This window comes from Rhinolophus sinicus, linkage group LG03 (genome assembly GCF_036562045.2).
Source record: "Rhinolophus sinicus isolate RSC01 linkage group LG03, ASM3656204v1, whole genome shotgun sequence".
Lineage (NCBI taxonomy): Eukaryota > Metazoa > Chordata > Mammalia > Chiroptera > Rhinolophidae > Rhinolophus > Rhinolophus sinicus.
Genome location: NC_133753.1, coordinates 155,015,261 through 155,041,005, shown reverse-complemented (window position 1 = coordinate 155,041,005; position 25,745 = coordinate 155,015,261). Strand labels below are relative to the sequence as shown.

Genomic DNA, 25,745 nt, shown 5'->3' with positions numbered 1-25,745 from the left:
GACATCAATTTTCTTTTTACCGTGTTTCCCCGAAAATAAGACCTACCCGGACAATCAGCTCTAATGCGTCTTTTGGAGCAAAAATTAATATAAGACCCGGTCTTATTTTACTGTAAGACCGGGTCTTATATAATATGACATAAGACCGGGTATAATATAATATAATACCGGGTGGGTCTTATATAAGACCGGATCTTATGTTAATTTTTGTTCCAAAGGATGCATTAGAGCTGATTGTCGGGCTAGGTCTTATTTTGGGGGAAACACGGTTGTGTTTTCCAAGACTTAAATCCAAAAAGTTTTATTTTCTCAAGGTTTATGGTATTTATTGTATTAGAATTGATAATAGATAGATCCCTGTCTTATTCCTGGATTGGCCATCTCTTACATATTTTTACCATTTGTTATTTTTGCTGTTAGTCTTTACACTATCTTGATATTTTACGTACTTTTCTATTCCTGTTACAGGAAAGGCTGCAGAATTTTCATTTACTTTTTCAGTTATGATATCAAGAGTTTTTTAATTTGATGTAATATTCCATATTAGAGGTTTCCTAAAGTGGAATGAATTCTTGCTTATGATATATAGATTTAATCTGCTAATGTTTCATTTAAAAATTTTGCATCTCATTTGGAAAATTGGCTGTTTTTGTTGTTACTGTTTCTGGTTTTTTGTCTTATTCTACCAGCTTTAAGGTGGATTAAAGAGATTTTCATCTTCAAGTCTTTAAAATCCTTATTCAATCATTGAGAACTAGCTAAATTAAACTGTAAAGTCATTTGGCCTGTACCTGCTTAAAATGGTAGTTTTCTATGGTCTTGGGTCTTTTAGGGATTTTTTTCCCTCCTCTAATAGAAAATCATCCATTTCAGATTTTTTAAAGTATAGCTATAGAGGTGTGTGATCTCATTAATATTTTATTATAGTTCTAGCTTCTTTCTCCTTACTGATACTACTTTTGTTTTCTAATCAGACTTGCCAAGGAGGGTTTTGTTTTGAAAGAACCAATTTTTGGTATCATTTCTTACCACCTTTATTTTGTAGTTTTAGCTTTTATGTAATTCTCACCATCGGTTTTTCTTTTTGTTATTTTCTAATTTAAGTTAAATACTGTATTTTAGTAATAAAATCCTTTATACATTTTCCTCTGAGATAACTTGTTTCTGAAGTTCTTTTCATCAGCTTCTGGTTAAGTCATAATTTTTCTTGTGGTCCTTTTTAATCTGGAGATGATTTAACTGCTTATTTTCTAAGTATCTTTTAAAATTTTTTTGGCAGACATTTATGTTAGTGATTTTTTAATTTCATTGGAAATGTAGTCTGTAAGCCTGTTTGAAAAGTTAATGTTTTCTCTGGATAAGTACTTGATTGACTTCTGTAAATAATCCATGGACATAAGAAGAGATTTAATTCCTTATAAATGACATAATTCTAGTGATTGATGTAGGAAAATATTAAACTATAACTGTAGAGAGAGAAAAGTGTAGGGGTGTTATATACACATGTGCACGCACATGTATATATTCCTCTGCTTTTTTAGAACCATTTGAAAGTAAATTGGTGTCAAGATGTCACCTTAAAAATACTTCATCATGTATCTCAACAATTAAGGTCATTTTCCTTCATAACCATAATCTTTATCATACTAAGAAAATTAACGACTCCTTATGTAATATGCAGTACATATTCAAATTTCCTCAATTGTTCTAAAAATTATGAACTTTTTTCCAGTTCAGGGTCCAATCAAGATTCATTTGTTTTGCCCCGCTTTTTTTTTTCAACTGTTTTTCAAAGCATGGACATGCAATGACTCAAACACTTGTCTTATAGAATGTCCCTCATTCTAGATTTATTATGTTTCTTCATAATTTCAGTTTATGCATTTTGGCAAAAATACAGGTGATTTGCACAACTTATGCGTCATATTGGAGTCACCTATCAGATTGTTAAACTACTGGTAATACCAAGTTTGGTCATCTGGTTAAGGTGGTAACTACCAGGTACAGCTTGCTGTAAAGGTGCTGTTCTCTTTTTAGTGTTAGTATCCATTAATGGCACTTGCTTTGAATCATTTATCTCACGAGGAGTGGCATGATGGTAGTAATGTAATTCTATTATCCCTTCTAGATATTGGACATTCTCTGAAGAACAGCTCCCCACCCACACCCGCACTTTTTTGTTTACTTGGGATTTTTAAAAATTATTGTTAGCATCCATTACTTCAGTGGTTCTCAAAGTGTCCTCTGAGAACAGCAATATCAACATCACCTAGAACTTGTCAGAAATGCAATTCAGTAACCTAGGCATCTAGCAATCTGTTTAGCCCTTCCCATGATTCTGGTGCTTGCTCACATTGGAGAACTGCTTTGTCTTTGTCCCAAATTTGCTCAGTGGACACCTGATAGGCAACTACTGAGTAAAAGGATGAGACTGATGTGAGATACTGGAAAACATCCTGGATAAAGTGGTCAAGTGGAAAAAGGACAGGATCACTTTTGTGTAAATCAAAAAACGAAAGGCAAAATGTTCTCCCAGTAGTTTGGGGGTAGGAGTGGCAAACCTAACATCTTATTTTACATACCACTGTGTATTTTGAGTCTAACTTTTACCAGGAGCTGTATTACTTTGATTATGGAGAGGAAGAAAGGGGGAGCACTGTGTGATCAAGTATAATTCAGGGGAAACTATTGAAGGAAATGCTCATCTCTTGTTCAAAGAAGTCCGAGGTGCTGTGCTTGTGCCACAAGGTCAGTGTGCTTACACCACCATCCATAATGAAAAACAACTCTCAGGCATTTGTATGTCTTGCATGTTCTCCTCTACCAGCTCACTGCCCAGGTGAGAAAGCTCAATTGCAACCTGCCGAATCAACAAGCTGACTCTTGGGAGCATCAAACTCGGTTACGAGTGCGAATATTACTGACAGCGGAATTTCACGCTAGAAATCTGGGGTTCAAGTATCTGCACTGCTTCATAAGGAGCCGTGGGTATCGCTGAATTTGGACCACTTGTTTCTCTGTCAAACAAGGGGTCCTACTTAAACAATCCTCTAGTACTTCTTTTTCCCATCCTACCAAGCATTTTCCAAGGCCGCCGATGGAAAGGGAGTGCCAAGAAGGGTCAAAAAATGGCTGTCCCAGAGATCTCCAGACCCAGCGCCAAGCCTGAAAAGAGCATTTATGTCCGGGTTTTACCTTCAAGGTTGAAGTTCCCGGCAGCCGGGGAGTGTCCCAAACAGCTATAGCCCAGTTTCTAGCCCAGCACACTCGACAGAGCTGACGCTTAAAGTTCTTCGACCTTTTTTCTAGTAGTTTGTAACAATTTCAACCGGTAGAGCCAGGATAAAAACGACAGCAGGCTAACAGGGACCCGACAACAAACAAGATGGAAGGGGCGGGGCTACAGGGCGGAAGAGGCGGGACGGGACGAGATAGCTCTCCGACGCCTTCCGGGCGTCAACTTAGTGGCGGGAAAAGCGGTCTGTTTTGAGACGGCGTCTGCAGATCCTGCGCGTTATTTCATAGAGCCCGCCAGATGGAGAAGCCGTCTGAGGAAAAAGCTGCCGCCGAGCCCGCGGACTCCGTGGGGGAAGGCGTGCCGTCGTCGGTCGCCGGCGGCCAGGCGGCGCGTCCCGAGGACCATGTGACTCTGCTGCTCAGGTTGTTTTCTTCTGGCCCGCTCGGCCGGAACCGAGTGCGCCTTGTGGCTCAGAGCTCCGCCTTTCGCTACGTGTGGCCAGAATGATTTCGAATTTAGACTCAGCCCCTGAACGACTGCAGCATTCAGTTAAACTCCTTAAACCCCTTTCTTCATCTTCGAAAAGAAGAGAAAAACAATACCGTCCTAGCGGAGTTGCTCTCTGCTAAGTTAAATGAGATACTCAGGGGCAAGCGTTTAGCACAGTGCCCGGGGCCCCGATTTTCCGGCGGGTTATGGAGTGCTTCCAAGCCCTGAGCTACTGGACGGAGATTGCCCCTCCCTTTCTTTTGTAGCTATGACCCTTTTCAATACAGAAGCTTTATTTGCCGTATTTTTTACCAAAAGTGCGATGTTTATACTTTTCCACTAAGCAGTTGCTAGGGGAAGATTTGATGAAAAGGGCCATGAATCTTGTAAGCCAGTGAGCAAACCACAGCCCTAGGCCAGGTCCATCTTACTGCCTGTTTCTGTAGCCCCTCAAGCTAAGGATAGTTTTTATGTCTTAGGGTTTTAGGGGAAAAAATCATGAGAAGAATGTATAATAACTCGTGAAAGTTATATGAAATTCAAATTTCAGTGTCCTTGAGTACAGGCCTATTGAAGTAGCTTTCCTGCTACAAGGACTGAGTTGAGTAGTTGCAACAAAGACCATCTGACTCCCAAAGCCTGAAATGTTTGTTACTTGGTCCTTTACCGAAAAGTTGCAGATTGTGTTCTAAATCACAAGAAAATTTTTAAAAATAAGCATTGTGACTATTTTACCTTTACCATTGCTTTGGAATGGTAAATGTGTCTTACCAAATGCATGCCTACTTATCATCTAAGAAATTGCTCTTTTCATTTGGAATTTTGAAACCTAAGAAACTTATGGAGCTTTAGAAATTTAATGTTTCTTAGCTTCTTAAATAGGTTTCAAAGGCACAAAGTAAATAGTTTCAGAATTATGAAACTACCATGTAAATGTGAAACATTGTTAGTACAGCTTATAACTATCATTTTATCCATAGCTTTTCTACTTATTTTATGTATGATTTTGAAGTAGAATCATAGGACAACTAAGAAGCTATATGAATCACTCATCTATCCAAGGATTAGTATCTTTGTTGTTTTTCTGGGTCTTCTGAGGTTACAATCTGGTTGTAACTCATTACAGTGTTTGTAGGTTTTCCCATTTTGATCTAGTTCTTTGTGTAGCAGTTCTCATTAAGCTCCACTGCAGTGTGGCCTATTAATTAATTTTTAAATAAATATAAAAATCAAAATTTTAATTTTTCCTCACAGATGCTGTTTTCCCACTATATTCCAGTTTGTTGTCTTCCTCTGAGGCCTTAAAGTTCTTTACACCCATTTTAAATAAAATGAGGCCAAACTGGAAGACTTTAATGCTGTTTCTTTGTATTCATTTTGTTCCATTAGCTTCCAAAAAAGATGAGTTGCTTTATCATACAGTAATGAGTATAGCCTCAATAAATATATGACTTTCTTTTCTCTTTATCTGTTTTCAGGCTGAGAGCACAAACAAAACAACAACTCTTGGAATATAAATCAATGGTTGATGCAAGTAAGTATTTTCATTTTCAAATAAGGTTCTGTGAGTTTGATGATGAACAGTACTCTAATGAAAAGAAAATCAACATTACAAAAAATTATTTACTTAGGGAACGGGAGTGGTAGCATAAAGCTATACTATACCATGTAAGAAGGCAAAAAACAGGCTTGCCCTTGCCCTCAGGAACTAGTTAGGGACTCAGAAAATAGCGGTAAAATAACTAATGGTGCCAAACAGTTAAGTTCTACTGATCAGATAATTGGGAAATCCCTGTGGACTGAAGGAGTCATAGAAATTGCTACCAACAACTTGATTAAATTAGCAAATCAAATACTTGTTAAGCAAGTGATCTGAGACCTATACTTTGAGAAGCACTGGATTATAGGAATGAGAGGCAGAAGGGAGATCAGCTTAAAAAGACATGAGTAACAATTTTTGGTTTTAAACATAGAAAAAAATTAAATTTATCTTTTAAAATTACTAATCCAGAAGTCTTTGGGACCAAGCGTAAAATAATGGGTTTGCCTTCCTAAAGTGATAACCAGCTATTCACCAAAGATAGGTTTTGGTGAATCTTTTCTCTATGAAATAGGCTTAAAGAATGAAACCAAATAGTACATTAGGTTGAATCAAGAATTGTGGTGGAGGAAAAACAAGGGAACTCATAGATGTCTGAGTCACTTCACCTGAATCCATGTTTAAAAGGCAATTTTCAGACTCTGCACAAGCTCTTTATATGTATGCTAATATAGACATACAATTGATTTCATTTGATATTGATCTTGTTCAATATTTTGTACTCCTTTTTAAAATAAATTCTGTCATTCTAAAACTGTTCTGTCCAGTATGGTAGCCACTAGCTCCGTTTAACAAACTCTTGCAATGTGGTTAGTCCTCATTGAGAAGGGCTATAAATGTAAAATACAGAAGAAAAGATTGTGAAATATTTCATTACTAATTTAAATTGATTGCATGTTAAAATGATGCTATTTTGAATGTATTGGGTCAAATAAGCTATATTAAAATTATTTTTACTTGTTTCTTTATTTTTGTAATGTGGAAACTAGAAATTAAAAATTGCATATTTGGTTTCCATTTGTGGCTTACATTATATTTGTTTTGGACAGTGCTGTTCTAAAATGTTTTGCTGACTTCAAAAAAATTATTTATTTGTAGATGAAGAAAAAACTCCAGAAGAAATCATTCCAGAAAAGCAAATTGAAACGTATGTCATATTTAAAATCTTACTTGTGGTTTTTACTAAGATTTAATAATATCCATCTTGTAACATTCTTTTCTTTTCCGCTTTATTTTTGCAAGAAATTTGTCATGCATGTATTGAGAACTTGTTGATATGGGATGTAGATTTATATGTACATGAGTGATCATATTAGCACTTTTGGCATCAACCCTTAATAAGATACTTATTAAAGGTACCTCAGAAGGCATCAGTTTACCAAATCTGTAAATGCATTGGTGTGGTGAGCCTGTAGAATTCTTTTATTTAGATAGACGCATTTTACTCTTTTCAAAGGTGTGTATATTTATTCCACTAGTGACTTTTTCTGATATTGCTGAAATTCTTTTGTTCATGCTTCTTTGATAGTAAAATTGAAGACCTGGAAAATGAAATTGAAGCGGTGAAAGTTGCTTTTGAAATGAAAAACCTTGTGTTAGACAGGTAATTATTACATTTTAGGTATAAGCATTGTGAAGTGAATGAAAATGGGTATGGCTTGAGGTGGAAAAAATATTTTAGTCTAAATGAATTAATCAAACCAAATGATGATTAAGTAATGGACACACATATTTTGAGTCCTGAGAGAAATGTTGCATCATTCATTAATACTTCGTTTGAGGACGTTACATAAGATAGGGTTAATAAGGAAATGTCCATCTAAACAATGGAAGTATGAGGTTAAATCCCATTCAGGGTTTGAAAGGATTACGTAGACTCGTTTATTCTCGTAACTGTTAATTGAATAAAAGAATTGTCAAGTTCAAATAACATATTTTTATTTGTAAGTTTTGCATCTCTTTTAAAATTCATTCAACAAATATTTGAGTGATTGCTAGCTGTTGATATACAGCTATTAATAAGACAAACATGGTCTCTTACAGACTTTGTGACCTGCATTAATAATCTCACTTAAGCAAATGACTTTTAAAATTACTTTCTCTTATTTCTGGCCTTTCCAGATGAATTTCTTCATACATTTAATTTAAAAGTAGTTAAAGTGCTTTTAATTGCTTCTAGTAGTTAGCATTTTACTTCATCTCATGCTGGCTCATTATGTAGATCATATTTTTTTAACTAAGATGACTTTAAAGCTATTAAGATAACTCCTTTTAATTAAGCAAATTTTTTGCGTGTGACAGAAGGGAATAGCTCTAATATTGCTGAACTGATTGCCTTTTTTTACTTATTAGTGATTTGAATTTAAAAGTGATTTATGGAATTTGTTTGTATAAAGGTATATTTTAAAGTTTAAAGTATGGCTTTGTATTCCCAAACTCTTTCCACTTCAGGTCCTTATTAATCTACTATGTAGTGCCTTAAAGCTTGTTGCTTCTTCCCAGCCGGCACCAAGGTGGCTTGGACAACAAAGCTCAGGCTGGATTTCAGGTCTCCACCCCTCAGCCTCAGCAATCAGCAATGCACAACCAAACCATCCATCTTAGTGTTATTTCATATTTTTGTGACTTATTTATCAAAGTATTTCCCATACAATATTGTTTTAAAACCTACTTATGTTTCACGTTATATTTAAAGAGAAAATACTCTTTAACTTGTCATATTTTTAAATTTTCGGTGTACCATAAATGTTATCCATGTTTTGTAATACAAGCTTTTTTTCTCTCATAGGATGCAGCTTTCAACTGCACTTAAAAAAAACCTCGAGAAAAGTAACATCCAGACTAGGTATGTTTTTTATGTTTGTTTTATTGTTTGTGTTTCTGTATTTGGTAAGGATAGGAATAAGAAGGGGATCTGCATGTCTTTAGTTTTGTGAATTTTTTAAATTAACTGTCACTGCCAACCACCTTTATCTGGGGAATAAGAAAAGTGATAGAATTTTTGTGAGCCCTCCTCAGAATTACAATAACTCTATAGTCCTGCTGACCTCTTGTTTGGGTTGCAACTCTAAGAAGCAATGTAGATTTTATCCAGACAGTCTGAAAATTTTGAAGGAAAATTTTAAAAGTTAACTTTAATTCATTACTTACTGAAAAATAGAAACAATGCTATCTCATTTAATCCAACAACAACCCAATGAGAGAGAGAAAGTATACTCTTCCATTTTTCTTTGGCAGAAATGAGATTGTATAGGTTAAACAACTTACCAATGAATATAAAATAAAGACTGGCAGTCGATCCTCTATAATCTGGTTCTAATTGTCTGCCCTCAGAGCCTTACCTGTGATTTCGTTTCCCAAAGCTCTAAAAATCTTATAAAATAATCTCTGCCCATTAGCAGCAGAAAAATGCCAAGATGGATCTAGGCACTTCCCCTATCTTGGCATCTTAGTCCAGACTGATACACATTGTCCTCATATTTCATTTAAATCCAGAATTACATAAATCCTAAAATCAGAATTTGAGCTTTCTAACTATTGCTCACCCAGAAAATGAGAGCTTAAAACATTCTTGAGTTAAAGTGGTACAGGACAGGTTCATCATAAAGTTTACAACCAAGTACAGCTGTAACTAGTAGAAAATGAGTTCAGCTCTTCCAGGTCTCTGCAAAGGTTCTCCTTTTTCAGCCTCCCCAATAAACTCTTTCTACAATATCAGAATAATTAGTATTATCACAGTGATGACACTGCTGCTCCCATCCCACACCTACCAACTCAGAATCTGAAAACCACGGTGCAGGAGTTGGGGGCTTGGCTGGTGGGAGGGCGGCTGGCAATCCGTATTTAACAGGCCTCCCAAGGAATTGTGGCACTTTGAAGTATAAGAACTGTTCTTGCCCAGTCTTGTTTCACACCCTTATGCTCCAGTCATTCATTGCAAACTCCTTGATTTAGATAATTACTTCACATCCTTTAAGATTCAAGGTTTTCCCTTGTTCCACCCTGCACAATTCTTACAGTGATTCATATCCATTCTTGGTTGTAATGAAACCATTCTATGGTTGTGGATTTTTCTCCCTCACCACCAGATTCTTTCCTCTATGAAAACAGGTGCTGTGTTTTATTCTATTTTATATCCCTGGTGCCTGGCATAGTTCTTGGTATGTAATAGGCACTCAGAAATATTTGTTGAAGAAATGGGGATAAAAAGCAGCTTATTCAGTGAAACTATTCTGTATGATACTATAATGGTAGATACATGTCATTATACATTTGTCCAAACCCATAGAATATATACCAAGAGTGAAACCTAATGTAAACTATGGACTTTGGATGATTATAATGTGTCAATATAGGCAATATAGGTTTATCATTTGTAACAAATAGACCACTCTAGTGGGGGACATTGATAGTGGGAGAGGCTCTGTGTGTATGGGGCAGAGAATACATGGACTTACCTTTTGCTCAATTTTACTGTGAACCTAAAAGTGCTCTAAAAAATAAAGTCTATGTAAAGAAAAAAAAAACCAAAACAACTTATTAGCAAGTTGTTAGGATTTTTTTTTTCCCCTAGATAAGGGATTTTTAGAAATGTTCCTCCATGCTTAAATTTGATATTCTTTGTTTATGACGAAAAATTTTTCTAGGGAATTGCATCTCTACTTTAAAACAGAAATTTAGTTTACATCAAACTTTTCCAGGTTTATTTTGTTAAATGATAACTTTTATTGAGGTGTATGATGAATTTAATGAAAGTAAATATATAATAATTGAGTCTTTTATTGAGATTACTTTTAACTAAGGTTAATCATATTTTTTATTCCTTTTCAGTGTGCTCATGGATAACATGAAACATGTATTAAAGCTAAATAAATTAATAATGAAATCACAGCAGGTAACTTTGCACATTAGGCTGCTTATGCATTCTCATGATTTCAGTAACACCTTCTTGCTGGTAACTGTTGTATATGATTAAGTAGAATTGCCCAAATGGACTGGTATGGTTGAAATTTACTGTCTTAAGTTTTCTCTCTTTTTCATAACTCTATTATTTTTGACTAATGTTACTAAATACCTGCTTATAATTTAAGCTACTGTCTTCTCTTGTTGTGTGGAAATGAAGGAATTAAAAACTGGAGCTTTAGAAAACATGAATTAAGAGATAAAAAGTGATTTAGGTATTATAGGTTTGTTCTTAGGTAATGTGCCTTAATCTTTTTATTTCTAATAACAGGAATCTTGGGATTTGGAGAAAAAATTGCTTGATGTTCGAAAGAAGAGATTTGGTATGTAGAACAGCTTTTGGGATTTTTTTGTAGAACACATTTTCATTTACTGTGGAGATTCATAAGGCCAGATCTCTCAGCTACTGAGAAATTTCTTAATTTTCAAATTTTCTTAAAATTTTGGACATCGCAATTTAAAAAGTAATATATACAATGCATTTTGCTTGATGTATTTTTGCTGTTTTATAACATTAAATCACAAAATTAATACATTTTCAGTGGGCAAAAAATCAAATGATACAGAAAAGTATAATTTGAAAGTCATGCCTCCTTCCTTTGTGACCACAGTTAGGCATATTTACATATACATAATTTTTAAATGATTAATCGATACATAATAGTCCTACAGCTTTTTAACTTAATGAACATGAGATGCTTTTTGCATTGAAATTATTGAAATGTGGGGACAGCCAGTTAGCTCAGTTGGTTAGCGCGCCATGCTCTTAACAAGGTTGCTGGTTCAATCCCCACATGAGCCACTATGAGCTGCACCCTCCACAACTACATTGAAACAACTACTTGACTTGGAGCCAATGGGTCCTGGAAAAACACACTTAAATCAATAAAAGTTTTTAATAAATAAATTATTGAAATGTTTATTTCAAAAGTAATACACATTCTCTGTAGAACATTTGGAAACAAAAGTATATATAGGAAAAGTTAAATTTTTTATTTTATCATAGAGATAATATTCAATGCTTATTTCTTATAAAATTGGCATTGCTTTATCCTATGTTATAAACTGCTTTTTTGTTGTTTAAAAGTATACACATGATTTATTATTTTTAAGTATACAGATTTGCCTGGTGATAAGTAATGTTAGGGTGAGAAGTAACCTTGGTCATCTGTTTTTTTGTTTGGTTTTTTTGTCATCTGTTCTGATTTCCCTTTGGATGTCTAACTTTTTCCATTGCATTCCAACCTACTTTTGGTACATGAGTGTCAAGGAACCAAGCTCCTGAGACATACCCATTATGTTTTCAAACAGTTTAATTCTTAGAACATTTCAGGAACTACAAAAAATGGTTGATGATGTTTATCCCTGGAGAAGGGAATCTTACTTTTTCATTGAAAATGTATCTTGTTGCTATGTCATTTTTTTAAATAAAGGAAGGAAAACTATTTCCTTACATATATCTCCTGCCTATTTTGGTAACCCATAGTAAGTCCTCTTTGACATGATGTCACTTCAAACATCTGTAGACAGCTATCATTGTCATACATAGAAACCGTGAACATTTTCATTGTTAAGTATAAAATGAAAACATTGGGATTTTGCACCAGGGATTTTTCAGATCAGTAAAGAAAGAACTGCAACCGAAAATGCTCATTAAAAATTTTCTCTTGACTGAAATAACGAGGAACTGTTCTACTTAGTAATTTTTTAAGATTCTTGTTTGTAGGAGTTTTCATATATAGTATATTGTTTTGTTTAACCTAACAGAATTAAAACAAGCTTCAGAAAGTAAGCTTTTAGAAATACAGACTGAAAAGAACAAACAGAAAGATGATTTGGACAATATGGAAAAATCAGACAAGATAAAAGCCTTACAACGAAACCTACAGATGGAGATACAAATTACTACAGTTATTCAACATGTGTTCCAGGTAACATTTATATAAATTAAGAAGGGATGTAAAGAACTTTTTAAAAATATTTATTTTATTACTTTCAGACTTAGAGTTAGTCTTGGATCTTAACAAAATAATTCAGTACTGAAAATTGGTCTGTTTACAGGTACATGGAATTCATGTGTATTTAGTGTTTAAGGCTTCGATTTTTTCATTATTGTCAGCCTCGGGCTTTTATAATGATTTTTAGCAACTCTGTGGAGGCAGAATGGTATAATGGTGGAGAGCATTAGACTCCAGTTGGGAGATGGGGGAAAACGTTGATGAGGATGATGGGAATCTAGAGTTAAGACCCTGTTTTTTACTTAATAGTTGCTGATCTGGAGCAAATTATTTAACTTCTAAGCATCAGTATTCTTGCTTAGAAAGAGTGGTTGTGAAAACTAAGGAAGATAATTCATGTTAATCTATTTAGCAGAGGGTCTGATCCAAGTAAATTATAAGTGTTGGTAGAAGTTATTATGTCAGGTACTCAATTTAAGCATCTGTTCCTTTATTCTGGGGGATTTTTATTTTTATTTTATTTTATTTTTTTTTTGAGTTATAAAGTATCTCTGGAACTGTTGAAATACTTAAAATACCAGTTTTCAATTATGAAGATGCACAGTTAAAACTATTATAGGTAAAGCAAACGCCTCTTATAGCATATCCTTGTAGAATATCCTTGTAGAATAATGAGGTCTTATGTCTCACCGTAAGAAATTCTTCCCCAAGTCTTATACCTACTTTTTAGTAGCAGTGATTCAATTAAGAGTAATCAAATCCCTTAGGCTAACCTCAAGTGGAGGATTGCATCATAAGTACAGAATCATTTTAATTTTCTTTGACACATGTTCCTTCCTGCTGCTTTGAGACTTCTATTATTCTGCACTTTCTAGTTTTTATTCATATCCTCTAAACTAGTGTTAATTTTGATTTAATCAACTCATTGCTTTGTTCAACAGAACATAGCTTGGGCCAGCTTAGAAGCTCTCTTTGATCCTAAAGGAAGGTCTTTAGGGGTTCAGTCATGTTTGAATGCTTACTTCCACTTGCCTTTGTAAATTTGCCTGGATTTATACACATTAGCCTTTTTAATCACTAATAGCAAGAATGTGCCTCATATAGGCCAAAGATTTAAATATTTTTGTATGTAATAATATACCATTTATACCCTGAAATTTTTAACAGTATTTCAATTAGTAACTCAGTATCATTGAGCCATAGTTTTTCAGAGAATCATGACCAGAACTTTCATTAATTATGACCCTACTAATTTCTCTGTTGTCTACCACAAAAATATTCACATTTCTCAGGGTCTTGAAACTTTGCAAGGGCTGAAAACTAAGCTCTTCTTTTACCTCTTAAAAATAGAGCATATTACTTATGCTTAAATTGTTTTTCACCATGAAATTACAAACTATGAACCACAGCTGCAATCGTAGGTTAAGGATACCTCTGCAAGTATCCTTAATAGATAAAAACTGTCCACAAAAACTAATGAAGCATAAAACACTGTTAATATTTTAAATACTCCCTAGTACTATGGGGATCAAGACTGAAACCTTACTGAATGTGGAAATGAGGATACAAGAATGTATTATTCTCATGATCACAGAGTAAATGTTCACACCTAGTTTGGTAAATATTTGTTAATTTAAGATCGGTGAAAGGATTTTTTAAATCTTGTTTAAAATTTTGAAGTACTTATAACTTTAATTTGAAAATTTTTTTTGTATTACAGAATCTCATTTTGGGGAGTAAAGTCAATTGGGCAGAGGATTCTGCCTTTAAGGAAACTGTTCTGCAGCTTGAGAAGAATCTTACTATGATCTAATAAGAATTCTATTTTAGCATTATTTGTTTCTGACTGGTATGCCATTTAAAGAGCAAATTTCAAATGAAATATTTTTTCCATGTTTTTGGAACAATTGTAATACTGCATTTGTTTTTTTAGCTTAACACTGCAACATGGAATCTATTGTTTTAAATGTGATAATTAAAGTGACTGGCGTACTCTAAAAGAATCTGAAAATCTTAGCCTTGCAAGGGCCCAGAAAGACATCTCGTCCAGATTTCCACTCAATGGTAACATTTCTTTTTTTTCATTCATGGAAGTCCCAGCTCTCGTTTGGAATACTTCTGTGGATTTCTCTGTCAACAAAAATATTAGAAAAATTATAGAAAAGCATATCCACATCTTTATTTTTTTTAACTGTCAGTTGTATTTTATTCAAATTTTATATTTGATTTAGCTCACTACAGATTTTTTTTTTTATTGAGAGCTAATTGACATACAACCTTGTGTAAGTTTAAGGTATACAGCATGTTGATTTGACTACCGTGGCATTTTAGCTAACATCTCCATCATGTCACATAATTATTTCTTTTTTGTGGTGAGAACATTTAAGATCTAGTCCATTAGCAACTTTGAAGTATAGAGTATTGGTATTGACTATAATCACAATACTGTGCATTAGATCTCCAAAACTTACTCATCTTCTAAGTTTGTACCCTTTGACCAACATCTCTATACCCCCACCCGCAATCCACATCTTTAAACAGAGACCCAAATAAAGCACGTCAACCTTAAAAAGAAAAAAAAAAGTGTTAAGTTATTGTAGAAGAGTTGTGATTTTTTTTTTCTTTTGTATTTCTATATTTATCAAGCATTACTTTTATGAGTAAATGTTGCTCTTCTAATTAAAAAACAGAACTTGGCACCTTTTATACATCCCATCTCATCTTTTGAAAACTAATTTGAGCTCTTCATTAATTTGGAGCCCCTGATTATAGACAATAGTGTTTTCAGCATTCTTTAAAAGACCTTAAACTTGAAAAGATGCACTACAATTGGTAATAGCATTTGAAATCTGTTCTTTTCTAAACACTCTTCATTGGAATATTTATAGTTTTACTTCATTTTGATAAATCATTTCTTTGTAATTTTATTCTTTTTGCCACTGTATTCTTGGAAATTGTCTATATAAATTGTTGTGGCAGTTGTGAGACTCTGCCCCTGGCAACTCCTCCCTCCCCCCCACCCCCCAGTGTTTCTCTCCTTACTACCTGGGGCAGCTGTCTTATCTAGACACTGCCACTGGCTTTCTAACTTGAATAAAATGTTTTCTTGCTCTCCTAAAAAAATAAAATAAAATTGTAAAGCAAGTTATATTTTTCTTTTCTTAATAGAAAAACATTATTCTGAAATATGCCTTCCTGATCCAAACGTACAGCATTAAAAAAATTCATGCACACTTTATTAATTATTCCCAACTCAAGTACCGTGTTTCCCTGAAAATAAGACCTAGCCAGACCATTAGCTCTAATGCGTCTTTTGGAGCAAACATTAATATAAGACCCAGTTTTTATTAAACGTAGTTTCATATATTTTTAATCAAGAAAATCAGAACTTGTGCTGGGTACTTTATATTGTATCACATCAGGAGGCTGTCATGCGTGCTAAGTTCTGCCTAACAGATCTACAGCCAGTGTCAGCAACAGGGTACATGGAACAAGAAAGGAGGCAAAGGCCATGTAAGATGGGGACATTAAGAAGACAATGCCAAGAGGTAGATTCATTGCAGAGGATGACTGAAATGGAGCTGGAGGAAAAGAAGATAGATTTGGGGATTGAGGCAGTCTGCAGCCTCAGCTTCAGTTACTTTTATCATCTTCATCGTAGAGAGAACTAATCCAGAAGGGCCCTGGATGAGAATTCTGTGAAGGAGTATGAATGCCACCACTTAGAAATAAACCCACAGAAAAAAGAGCGTTTTTCTGTCAGATTCCCCAAATCAAAATCCAGAACAGCCTCTGTGCCTCGCTCCACTCCAACATGGCAAAAATGTCCAGGCCTACAGAGACCAAACCGCATAGAGTCTCTGCGGTTTTCCATAAGTATTCTGGGAAGGATGGTAACAAGTGCAATCTCTCCAAGACTGAGTTTCTAAGCTTCATGAATACAGACCCGGCTGCCTTCACAAAGAACAAGAAGGACCCCAGTGTCTGCATGATGTAAAAATGACCTCAACTGTGCTGGGCAACAGATTTCCAAGAAATTCTTACTGGCAGCGTGGCAGTAGCTTGCCATGACTCCTTTACCCATTTGCAGAAGTATAGCTGAGGAGCCCTGGGAGCTGGCCCAGAGCACTCCTTTGTTTCTGGCCTCCCGATCATCATCTCAGATCACATATACCCTGAGCCTGGCGCACCCACCACCCCATGCAGGCCACTCCTGCTGGTAGCAATAAAACTATTGTTTTTTAAAACACACACATAAATCCATACCAATATGACCAGTAATTTGTACTGCATTTGGTATTTTCTGAATTTATTAGGTATTCTCAGGAGACTTGGTATTAGAGGACTTGGAAAGTTTATCTTTTAATAAAAGCTCTAAATCTTAGGACTTCTTTGCCCATTTTCTCCATCTCTTCCACAGATATAAAAGAAAATGGAAAATATTTAGAAAAATAACCAAGAAAATCTTTTAAATCATTGCCAAACAAGAACCTAATATTGTAAGTTTTCACATAGAAACTTGCTGTTTCTATGTAAATAGAAAGTCTGTGTACCAGGAATCTAACCTGCTGTTGCTTTTGAGCTTTCGTCACCCCCAGCATTACTGAGGTCATTGACAAAATTATAAGATTTAAAGTATACAATGTAATGCTTTGATAATCATTTGAAAGGATGATTCCTTTTTATGTCCTTTGCCCATCTAATCACTTTATCAATCTGAGTTTAAAATATGTGCTGCTAAAACAAGCTTTGAAAGCTTTCTAAACAACAGGTTTCTGGCCTCCCGTACAGACACACTGATTCAGAAGGGCTCATATTTGGGCTCAGTAATATTTCTAAAAAGCTCCCCAGATTTAGAAACCACTGACCTAGATCATTAAAACCAATTTGCCATTCTAGATATTTACCATAGCTTAAGGATACATTATCTACAGTTATGTTAAATAGCCACAACATATTCTGTATTAAAAATTATAACAATGTAAACAGTATTTACCATAGAATTTAACATAACTTTTGGGGTCAATATAGATGGCTTGTTTCAAAAAGAAAAACGAACTTTTGAGTTCTCTCAAATTTGAAAGAGGTAGCAGTTTAACATCAAAACAAACAGGCCAAATCAAGCAATGCCAATAAGCAAGGAAGGGCATATGATACGGCTTTGTATAGGCCAGGAATTGACCACTCTGAGCTTGCCATTAACTCCCAAGTTTTAACAAGATTGTTCATTGTAGGAAACTACAAGAGACTTTATTACTTATTTGGTTTCAGTTTAAGATTACATTGAACTATACTGAAGGTAGCAAATCGCTTTGTGTAGAGGAAATGGACTTAGACCACGCATGGCTAATGAGCAAAATACAGTGGTACCTCGGTTTTCGAACATAATCCGTTCCAGAGACGGTTTGAGTTCTGAAACTTGAAAACCGAGGCACGATTTCCCCCTAGAAAGTAATGCAAAATGGATTAATCCATTCCAGACTTTAAAATCAACCCCTAAAACTGCAAATTTAGCATGAATTTTACTACCTAATGATGCCATAGATCCATAAAATTTACTGCATTCGTAAAACCAAAAGGTTCATCAACGGAGCCGTTGGAAAACCGAGGTACTGCTGTAAATCCAACATCACAAACCTTCCTCTGCAACACAATGGGACACACATTGGTCAGTTTCAAGGCGGCAAGAGAGGTGGGGTGGGGTCGGGCACAGAGGGGTGGAGCTACCTCCACCGTGGAGGAGGATCCCTCTCGCTTGCCCCTCCTCGGCGACGTCACACTAGGGTCCTCCCCCCAGCTGCCTACTACTCCTGTTATCGCTGCGGCTCGCGAGCGCCCCGGAAGCTGCCCCTTCTCAGGGGTCATGATGGGCAGCAAAATGGCGTCTGCCAGCAGGGTCGTTCAGGTAAAGAGATTTGGTCGCCTTTCCCCACCGAGGGCGGTAGGGATGGTACTGACTATAGCTAAGGCTCTGGGGAGGAAAAGCAGTGGCTGAGACTGCGCGGTGACCGCGGCCCTGAGTAGGGCCAGCGGCGCCACCCGGGCGTGTGTGGGAGAACTGGACCTTGAGCCCATTGGGTCGGGTTGTAAGCTGGTAACTGGAGCTAAGGGTTCGAGCCAGGCCTGCGGGAATGTCGCATTTCAGCAGGTAGGCACATAGCTGCGTTGGGGTCCCTGGACTGTCGTCGGTCAGGTCCTCTTTAGTCCTCCTAGGAGTCTGCGGGCTTGGCTGCCCTGGCTATAGCTTGCCCAATCGGCATCTAGTATAGTCTGTGATGTACCGGATCAGCCAATCAGAAGGAAGGCGGTAGCGGCGAGTGAAAGGAAGCGAACTCTGTATCTGACCCAGTGTCCCTTCAAGGTCTTGGGAATGGCTGGAGACCTGGCTCCGTCCTCGCCTAGGGCCGGTTCTCCCCCACTAGTTCAATTCAAGTGTCTAGTTACAGGCCAGATGGGAGGGAATTTAAAAAAAAAAAGTATTATCGAAGCTTAACTGTAATGTATTGGTTTCCCAAGCTTTTTTTTCTGAATTTAGATTGGCAGCTAGAGGAACTATATTATTGATCCACGAATCGGTTACTAACTCATGATAGCTTTAATGTTTGCTTCTCCAGCTGTGGTCCTGAGCTTAAATAGGAGAGGTAAAATTAGATATAAAGGGACACAATCTCCACCTTTGTGGCTGGTTTACACGATCTTTTTAAACACTGAAAGTGTATTATTGTATGATTAACTTTTAACTTTAATATGAAAAGTGCATTTCCCTTTGCACAAGTACGTCTTTTAAAAGACCGTTTCTTAAAGTTTTTCCAGCCTAAAAGATAATCCTAGATCCCAGTCTTTAGCCCCATTGCAGCAAATGGTCGTCACTTATTCATTCAGTGGGTAGTTAACTAAAGATTCTATGAAGATAAGAACATCTGACAAAGGACTGGTATTTATAATATGTAGCCCAATTTTAAAATGGGTGAAAAAAATTGATACTTCACAAAAGAAGGTATCCAAATGACCAATAAGCCTGTGAAAACTTGCTCAATATCATTACTTGCCAGGAAAATATAAATTACAATCAGGAAGTACTCTTACACCTACCTAATGATTAAAATTAAAAAGGTTGACAATACCAAGTGATAATAAGAATGTGAAGTGCCTGAAACCCTTATATATTGCTGGTAGAAGTATAAAATGGTACAGACACTTTGTAAAACTGTTTTGTCAGTTTCTAATAGTTAAACATACCTGCCCTTTGACCCAGCAATTCTCATAGGTTTATTCCCAAGAGAAATGAGTACATATACCTATAAAAAGATGGCCTAAAAATGTTCATAGCCGCTTTAGCTGTAATCCCCAAACCAGAAACAATCCAAGTATTAGATTGTTTAATCCATTAGCAGGATAAACAAACTGTGGTATATTTGTTAAAATGGAATAGTACACAGCAATAATAAAGAACTACAGATACATGCAAACAAAAAAGATACTGTGAGTTATACAATAAGGAGTGGTCCGTCTCTTAACAGAGCTGCAAAGACTTGTACTCAGATATTCATAATACATTACATTAGCAAAATGTATTGAGTACCTCTGTTCCAGGCCTATGCTCAGTGGACTCGAGTGCCAGCAAGACAAACATGGTGCCTCCAAAGAGCTCAGAATTTGGCTGTTGATCATACCTTGAAGAAAAAGTAATATTTCAACATACTCACTGGCACAAACTGATGGAAATTAAAGCATGGTGTCAACATTGAGTAGAGAAATCTGGCTAGACTACAGGGTATTTAGAAGTAATTTTAGAAGAGTAAATTATAGGTATTCATTAAATGTCTGCTGAATGCCCTGAAAATAAGACCAGGAGGTCTTACATTAATTTTGCTCCAAAAGACGCATTAGGGCTTATGTTCAGGGGCTATCATCCTGAAAAATCATGCTAGGGCTTATTTTCCGTTTAGGTCTTATTTTCAGGGAAACACGGTATTTTATATGTTTTGGCTGATATAAGAGCAGAAAGGTGATAGTTTATCATTTAGGAAGTCATTTGGCTGCATGAGACACAGCAGGAAGATGGGTGGTTGTATTAGATCAGGGTTTGAGATTTACAAGTAAGGTAAAAATAAGCCTCCAGCAAGGAAAGGGAAGGTTCAAGTGTGGGTTCTAGGCTTCGTTTTCCCTTCATAGAGGTTACACTATTTTGCATACTATAGCAACAAATGACTGCCTGCTTCCCCATAGCCTTCCCAACAGACTTATATTATCCAACTTGTATATTTTTAATAAAATCTAATTGATGAAAAAAATCTTTATGTAGTTTTAACTTTCATTATAAGTGAGGCTGACCATCTTTTCATAGGGTTAAGAGCCATTTTCATTTCTTTATCTGTGAAGAATATGTTGCCGATGTTTCTGTACTTACAAGTTCTTTATGTAGTATGGCTATTAACCTTTAGTGTATTGCAAATATTTTTTACATAGTTGTTTATTTCTAATTTGGATGTGTTACTTTTCGATGAGTAAAAAGGTTTTGGGGTTTTTTTTTTGTTTGTTTTTCTTTTTCGCGCTGTCCACATTACCAATTTTTCCCTTTATGGGGCAAAGGGTGATGACATAAGGAGGACTGTATTACTGTTGAAGTTGTGTAATGTGTTTATCAGGGTTTATTATACTACGCTACTTTTATGTATTTTTAAAAATTTTCTGTTAAAAAAAGAGGACCCCAAACAGTGTGGGAATTTAATCTATAGGGGCATATTGCATCATAGTTTTAAATTTCCAAAAGCAATGTTGAAATGGATTCTCTTTCCCGTGTATGTATGTAAGTATGTGCGTGTATACATACTCACATGCCTATATAGTTAGCCCTACCTTACAAATGGTCTATTCACTCACTTGGCAGATGTTTCCTGAGCATTTACTATGTACCAGACACGCTGCACAAGTGCTTAATTCTCTGATTCTGCTTTTCCAGGAGCTTAGCTCTCATGCCATCATTGGCTCATTTATCTATCCTTTGAACAATATTCTTAAGATGTTCGGGATACCATGGAAACACAAAGAAGCATCAGATTTTGGAACTGGGAAGTTTCTTAGAAGGAGTAATATTTGAGCTGTTTTAAAAGATAAGCAGTCAGAAAAAAAATAAAATAAAAGATAAGCAGTCAGGTCAAAGTGGAGGCATGGAAGTAGGGTAGGATTGGGGAGAGATTTCCTGGCAGAGGACACAAGTTGTAGATTAAATGGGGAGTAAAATGGCATGATGAATTAGGGAAACGAAAAGTGCTTCAAAATACCTGGAGTAAAATGTACATAAGACGGTGGGGAAAGAGGCTGGAGAGGTATGGAGAGGTATGGAGAAACCAAATTATGATAGCCTTGTGAAGGCCAAATACGATTTGAGGTTTATCCTGAAAGTTGTTGAACATATTTTAAAAATTTAAATGGGGTATTGACAGTAGTACGGATAGAACATTCTTTTAAGAAGCTGGGCTGTGAAAAGGAAGAAACAATTACTAGAGGGAGAGAGAAGTTTTGTTTTTTAACATGAAAGACTTTAGCATGCTTTTATGCTGAGGGAGACAACTACATTTCGGCATTTTCTCTGCAGCAGAATTATGGTGGTGAGTTTTCAGGGCAGTCCCAACGAGCCTATTTACTTCTCTAGTCATATAAAATGTAATACATGTAGTATACAAATATATTGCAGATAAAGACACACCTCAATCTCACTAATTATACAGTAATTTATAGATAGTTGAAAATAGTACTCTGTTCATTAGTCTTAGCATTGTATAGTAAGATTTCATATTGAAAGGTCCATTTCCGTGTAAGGTACTCTGTAGCATTATCTGGAATTTTAGGGATAAAACAATACTCTTCAAATATCTGTTATAAAAACTATTCTAAAAACATGTATTTCTGTGGGTATAAGAAACAGACTAAAATAAAGGGCTATCAAATGTTTAAACCTATTTTATGTTGGTTTTTGGATCATAGATAGTATTCTTTGTGCTTTTCTGAGTTTTTTCCAACTTTTTTACACAGAACATGTTACTTTTCTAGTCAGAAAAAGATTTTTTTTAATTACCTAATTTTCAATATGATTTTTATTATACTCTAAACTACTAAATATTAACAGAGTGGGGAAACAACACCGATAAAAATCAGGAAACTTCCAATTCTTACCATTCAGCAGGGTGATCTATATATAAGTCACACAACATAAAATCAATGTCACCTTCTTCACAGGGTTGTTTGTCTTTGAAGTCAGTTGGCAGTACACTAAAATATCTTGATGTATAAAGTAGAAAATTATTATGAATAGCAGGTAAGATTAAACAAGTTAATAGTTCGTGAATCAGCTTTCCTGGTTGGGGAAGAGTAAAATAGTACAATTTAATTTGCTGTCAAATACTAAGTTATTTTAATGAAGCTATCTATTTATGAGGTTCAGTATATTGTTTCTTTTGTACATAGTTAATGAGTTTATTTTAGTGTTTCATTTTTTTTCATGCATTTTATTTTTCCTTTAGGTAGTCAAGCCACATACTCCATTAATAAGGTTCCCTGACAGAAGAGACAATCCTAAGCCCAATGGTAAATTGTACTTTATTTAGATTTTTTGTACTTTATTTAGATTTTTTAAAAAATGTATCATGTATATTTATACATGAATATCCTATTATAGACAATATTTTTCATTATAAAATCAGGTAGATTCTGTAGCTTAGATCTAAATGGTACCTTAGGTTGCATGCACGTAGAAATCAACTTTTATTACCTCCATTTATAAAGGTAATGACTCAACAGTAAATGTCTCTGAATTTTTTAATGATACTGAGTTTAATAGGGGAATTTTCTACCTTTCTTCTATCCTTCAGAAGAATCTCCCATGCTCATGTTTGCAGATATTGTAAGGATTAATAACCATATCTATATTTCTCTCCCAGCTAAACTTTTCTTTCATTCACTTATTTATTCATTGAATCAGTAACTTAGATTGCTGTAGTCCTTAGCAATCATTGCCTATAAACTAATGAAGATTCTGAACAAGTCCTATTTTTCTCTGACCCTTTTTACCAGCTCTTCTGTCCCTGTCTTTATTATAAGGTATTTGATCCTTAATTCAGGGAGAATTTTAACAAATTTTATACAGATGTTTTAAATTTAGATATTGTAAATTTAAGAGTAATGACTCCTAAAGAGTTAAGATATAGGTGATAAACACATACAAAGGTATTATTGAGAAAACTAATGTCCTCTACCCTTAAAACTTTCTTATTCCCCATTGTAAAATATTACCTGCAAACTCCACCATGTGACAAAACTAAAGTAATGTAGGTTATCCATTTGTGTTGTACTCCCTCCCTAGAAATTTCATTATTTTACAAACTTGTTCAGTTTAGAATTCACTCACTTAAAATTACCTCATTTGTTTTAAGAACTTTATGAAATTATATATAGCTACTCAACTAAGATACTCTATACTTACCTCTCAGAATTATAATATTTATAGTTTCAAGAATGACTAGATTATTCAGTAATAGGTAACTCAAAATAGTATTTTAAGACACCTGAACAATTTCTCTAATTACATTTTTTTTAAATTTCAGTATCAGAAGTTTTGAGATCAACAGGACTACCATCTCACTCTTCTTCAATTTCACAGCATTCTAAGGGAAGTAAATCACCAGATTGGCTGATGCATCAGGGTCCACCAGACACTGCAGAAATAATAAAAACATTACCTCAGAAATACAGAAGGAAACTTGTATCTCAAGAAGAAATTGAATTTATCCAAGTATGTTTTGGTCATTATCATCCTATTGTGCAAAACACGTTAACATTTTTGGCTTGTGGAACTTCATATGCGGATTTACATGGTTTTCCCATTGTCATGGTGTGTCCATAGCTAAGACACAGATGGTCTTGTAGGCCAGGACGATGAGAAGTAAACCACATCTATGCCCTCAGTAAATGTGCATGAAGAACTATATGTGTAGAAATATAATATGGTAAATAGCAATAGATGTAGCCACATGAAAAAAGCTCGTTAGGGTCCTCAATAATTTTTCAGAGTGTAAAGGACTTTTGAGGGCAAGAAATTTGAGGACCACTGATCTAGGTCAACCTTGAGTCCCTTCCAGATCTGAAATTGTTTATAACATTGATGTGAGTACCCAAAAGCAATGAAAAAATCCAAAATTGTTTTTAAAAACTAAAAAGCATTTGCTTAAAATAATGTACATTTGTATAGTGGCCATGAAAACATTTCTTCTGTAAATTTAACACCTTACTGTTTTATTGTTTTTCCTTTCAGCGTGGAGGTCCAGAATAATCACTGACAATGTGGCTGCTGTTTGTCATCAGACAAAAGAATGGTCTTTACAATAAAGGACTTCCAAAATGACAAATGAGAAATTGTACATTAAACAACTTTAATAAATATTCTGTAAAAGAAAAAAAAGAAATATAGAAAATTTAGATAGACACTTGTATCTCCTAATTTATGTATGTTGGTCAGCTTCTCCACAAGCTTACCTAATTGTTTATATACTTTATACTTATTAAAGTACACATTTTTAAATATTAACCTATTAATTTACTCTTGATTATCAAGTATTACCAGTTGTTGAACTATTAAAAGCACACAATGTCTAGTAAACTATCATAGATTTCGCATAATTTCATTTTCTTTCAATTTCTGTTTAGACATGAAAAGAATTTATCAGGCAGAATTGCTGCTTTTGAAAAGTGATTTTCCTGAAATTACATGAGGATCAGTGAAATAATGACTCCATTATTTGTTCTTAATTCTTAACATTTTTTCGTTCACAAAGTTACTGGAGTATAACTGGCTTTTAGTAAACATATCCTACTCTAAATGATAAAAATATAGCCAAGGTGAAACCAGTGACTTTGTGGTATTAAGACTGGGAAGTTAACACAAAAGATTATTTGTAACCTATATTCATGTCAGAGTATAAAATGGAAAATAAGAGATCAAAGTGAAAATAGCATAGGAATAAATGTTTGACTGAAAATTGCAATTTATTGTTTTTAGGGGTGTTAAGAAAGTCTTGTTCTTTAGTTTATTGTACTGTTTTGATTATGATCATGTATGAAACTCCTGATAACCATTAACTTTCTCAAACCTGTTATCTGAAAGTCTCATAAAATCAACCTAACTAGTTAACCTTGTTAAGGCAATTTATGAAACTTTAAAAGGGTCTTCCTGTGCCAACGGCACATATTATTGTGAAAGAAAAGCCTCAAAAAACTAAATAAATTCTCTTCTATATCTTTAATGATTTCTAGAATATGCTTTAAAGAAGTCATCCCTAATAGTTAGGGTAGCTCATGAGCAATAGACAAGTAGAATTATTGAGTTTGCCCATTTGCCTCTGGGTTAATCTTTACTTATTTTTACTGTCAGAGTTTGTCTGCATCTCTTGTGTTGTGACCTAGTATAAATGTTGCCCTACTCAAATATAAGATAGGGGGTTGG

General features: G+C 35.0%; 2 protein-coding genes and 1 long non-coding RNA gene across 8 annotated transcripts; 2 read left to right on the top strand and 1 right to left on the bottom strand.

Annotated features, from left to right (window-relative positions):
* Window positions 1-3,411: 3,411 nt before the first annotated feature.
* Window positions 3,412-15,391, top strand: CENPH (centromere protein H). The gene is made up of 9 exons (XM_019728043.2): window positions 3,412-3,660; window positions 5,206-5,261; window positions 6,426-6,474; window positions 6,856-6,930; window positions 8,116-8,172; window positions 10,158-10,221; window positions 10,561-10,612; window positions 12,057-12,220; window positions 13,968-15,391. Exons 1-9 carry the CDS (start codon window positions 3,536-3,538, stop codon window positions 14,058-14,060), a joined length of 735 nt encoding a protein of 244 aa, XP_019583602.1. The 5' UTR covers window positions 3,412-3,535; the 3' UTR covers window positions 14,061-15,391.
* On the bottom strand, window positions 6,509-24,645 carry LOC109445580 (uncharacterized). Of its 6 annotated transcripts, XR_012495102.1 has the most exons (6): window positions 24,535-24,645; window positions 22,424-22,604; window positions 19,830-19,920; window positions 17,777-17,890; window positions 17,618-17,691; window positions 12,786-14,377 (listed from the first exon to the last, which is right to left on the bottom strand). It is a non-coding gene; the product is annotated as an uncharacterized LOC109445580 (long non-coding RNA). The 6 variants fall into 6 exon arrangements; XR_012495103.1 differs by lacking the exon at window positions 17,618-17,691; XR_012495099.1 differs by lacking the exon at window positions 17,777-17,890.
* Window positions 17,998-25,545, top strand: KGD4 (alpha-ketoglutarate dehydrogenase subunit 4). The gene is made up of 4 exons (XM_019728044.2): window positions 17,998-18,152; window positions 22,771-22,834; window positions 23,851-24,038; window positions 24,558-25,545. The coding sequence occupies exons 1-4, from the start codon at window positions 18,111-18,113 to the stop codon at window positions 24,573-24,575; spliced, it is 312 nt and encodes a 103-aa protein (XP_019583603.1). The 5' UTR covers window positions 17,998-18,110; the 3' UTR covers window positions 24,576-25,545.
* The last annotated feature ends 200 nt before the right edge of the window (window positions 25,546-25,745 follow it).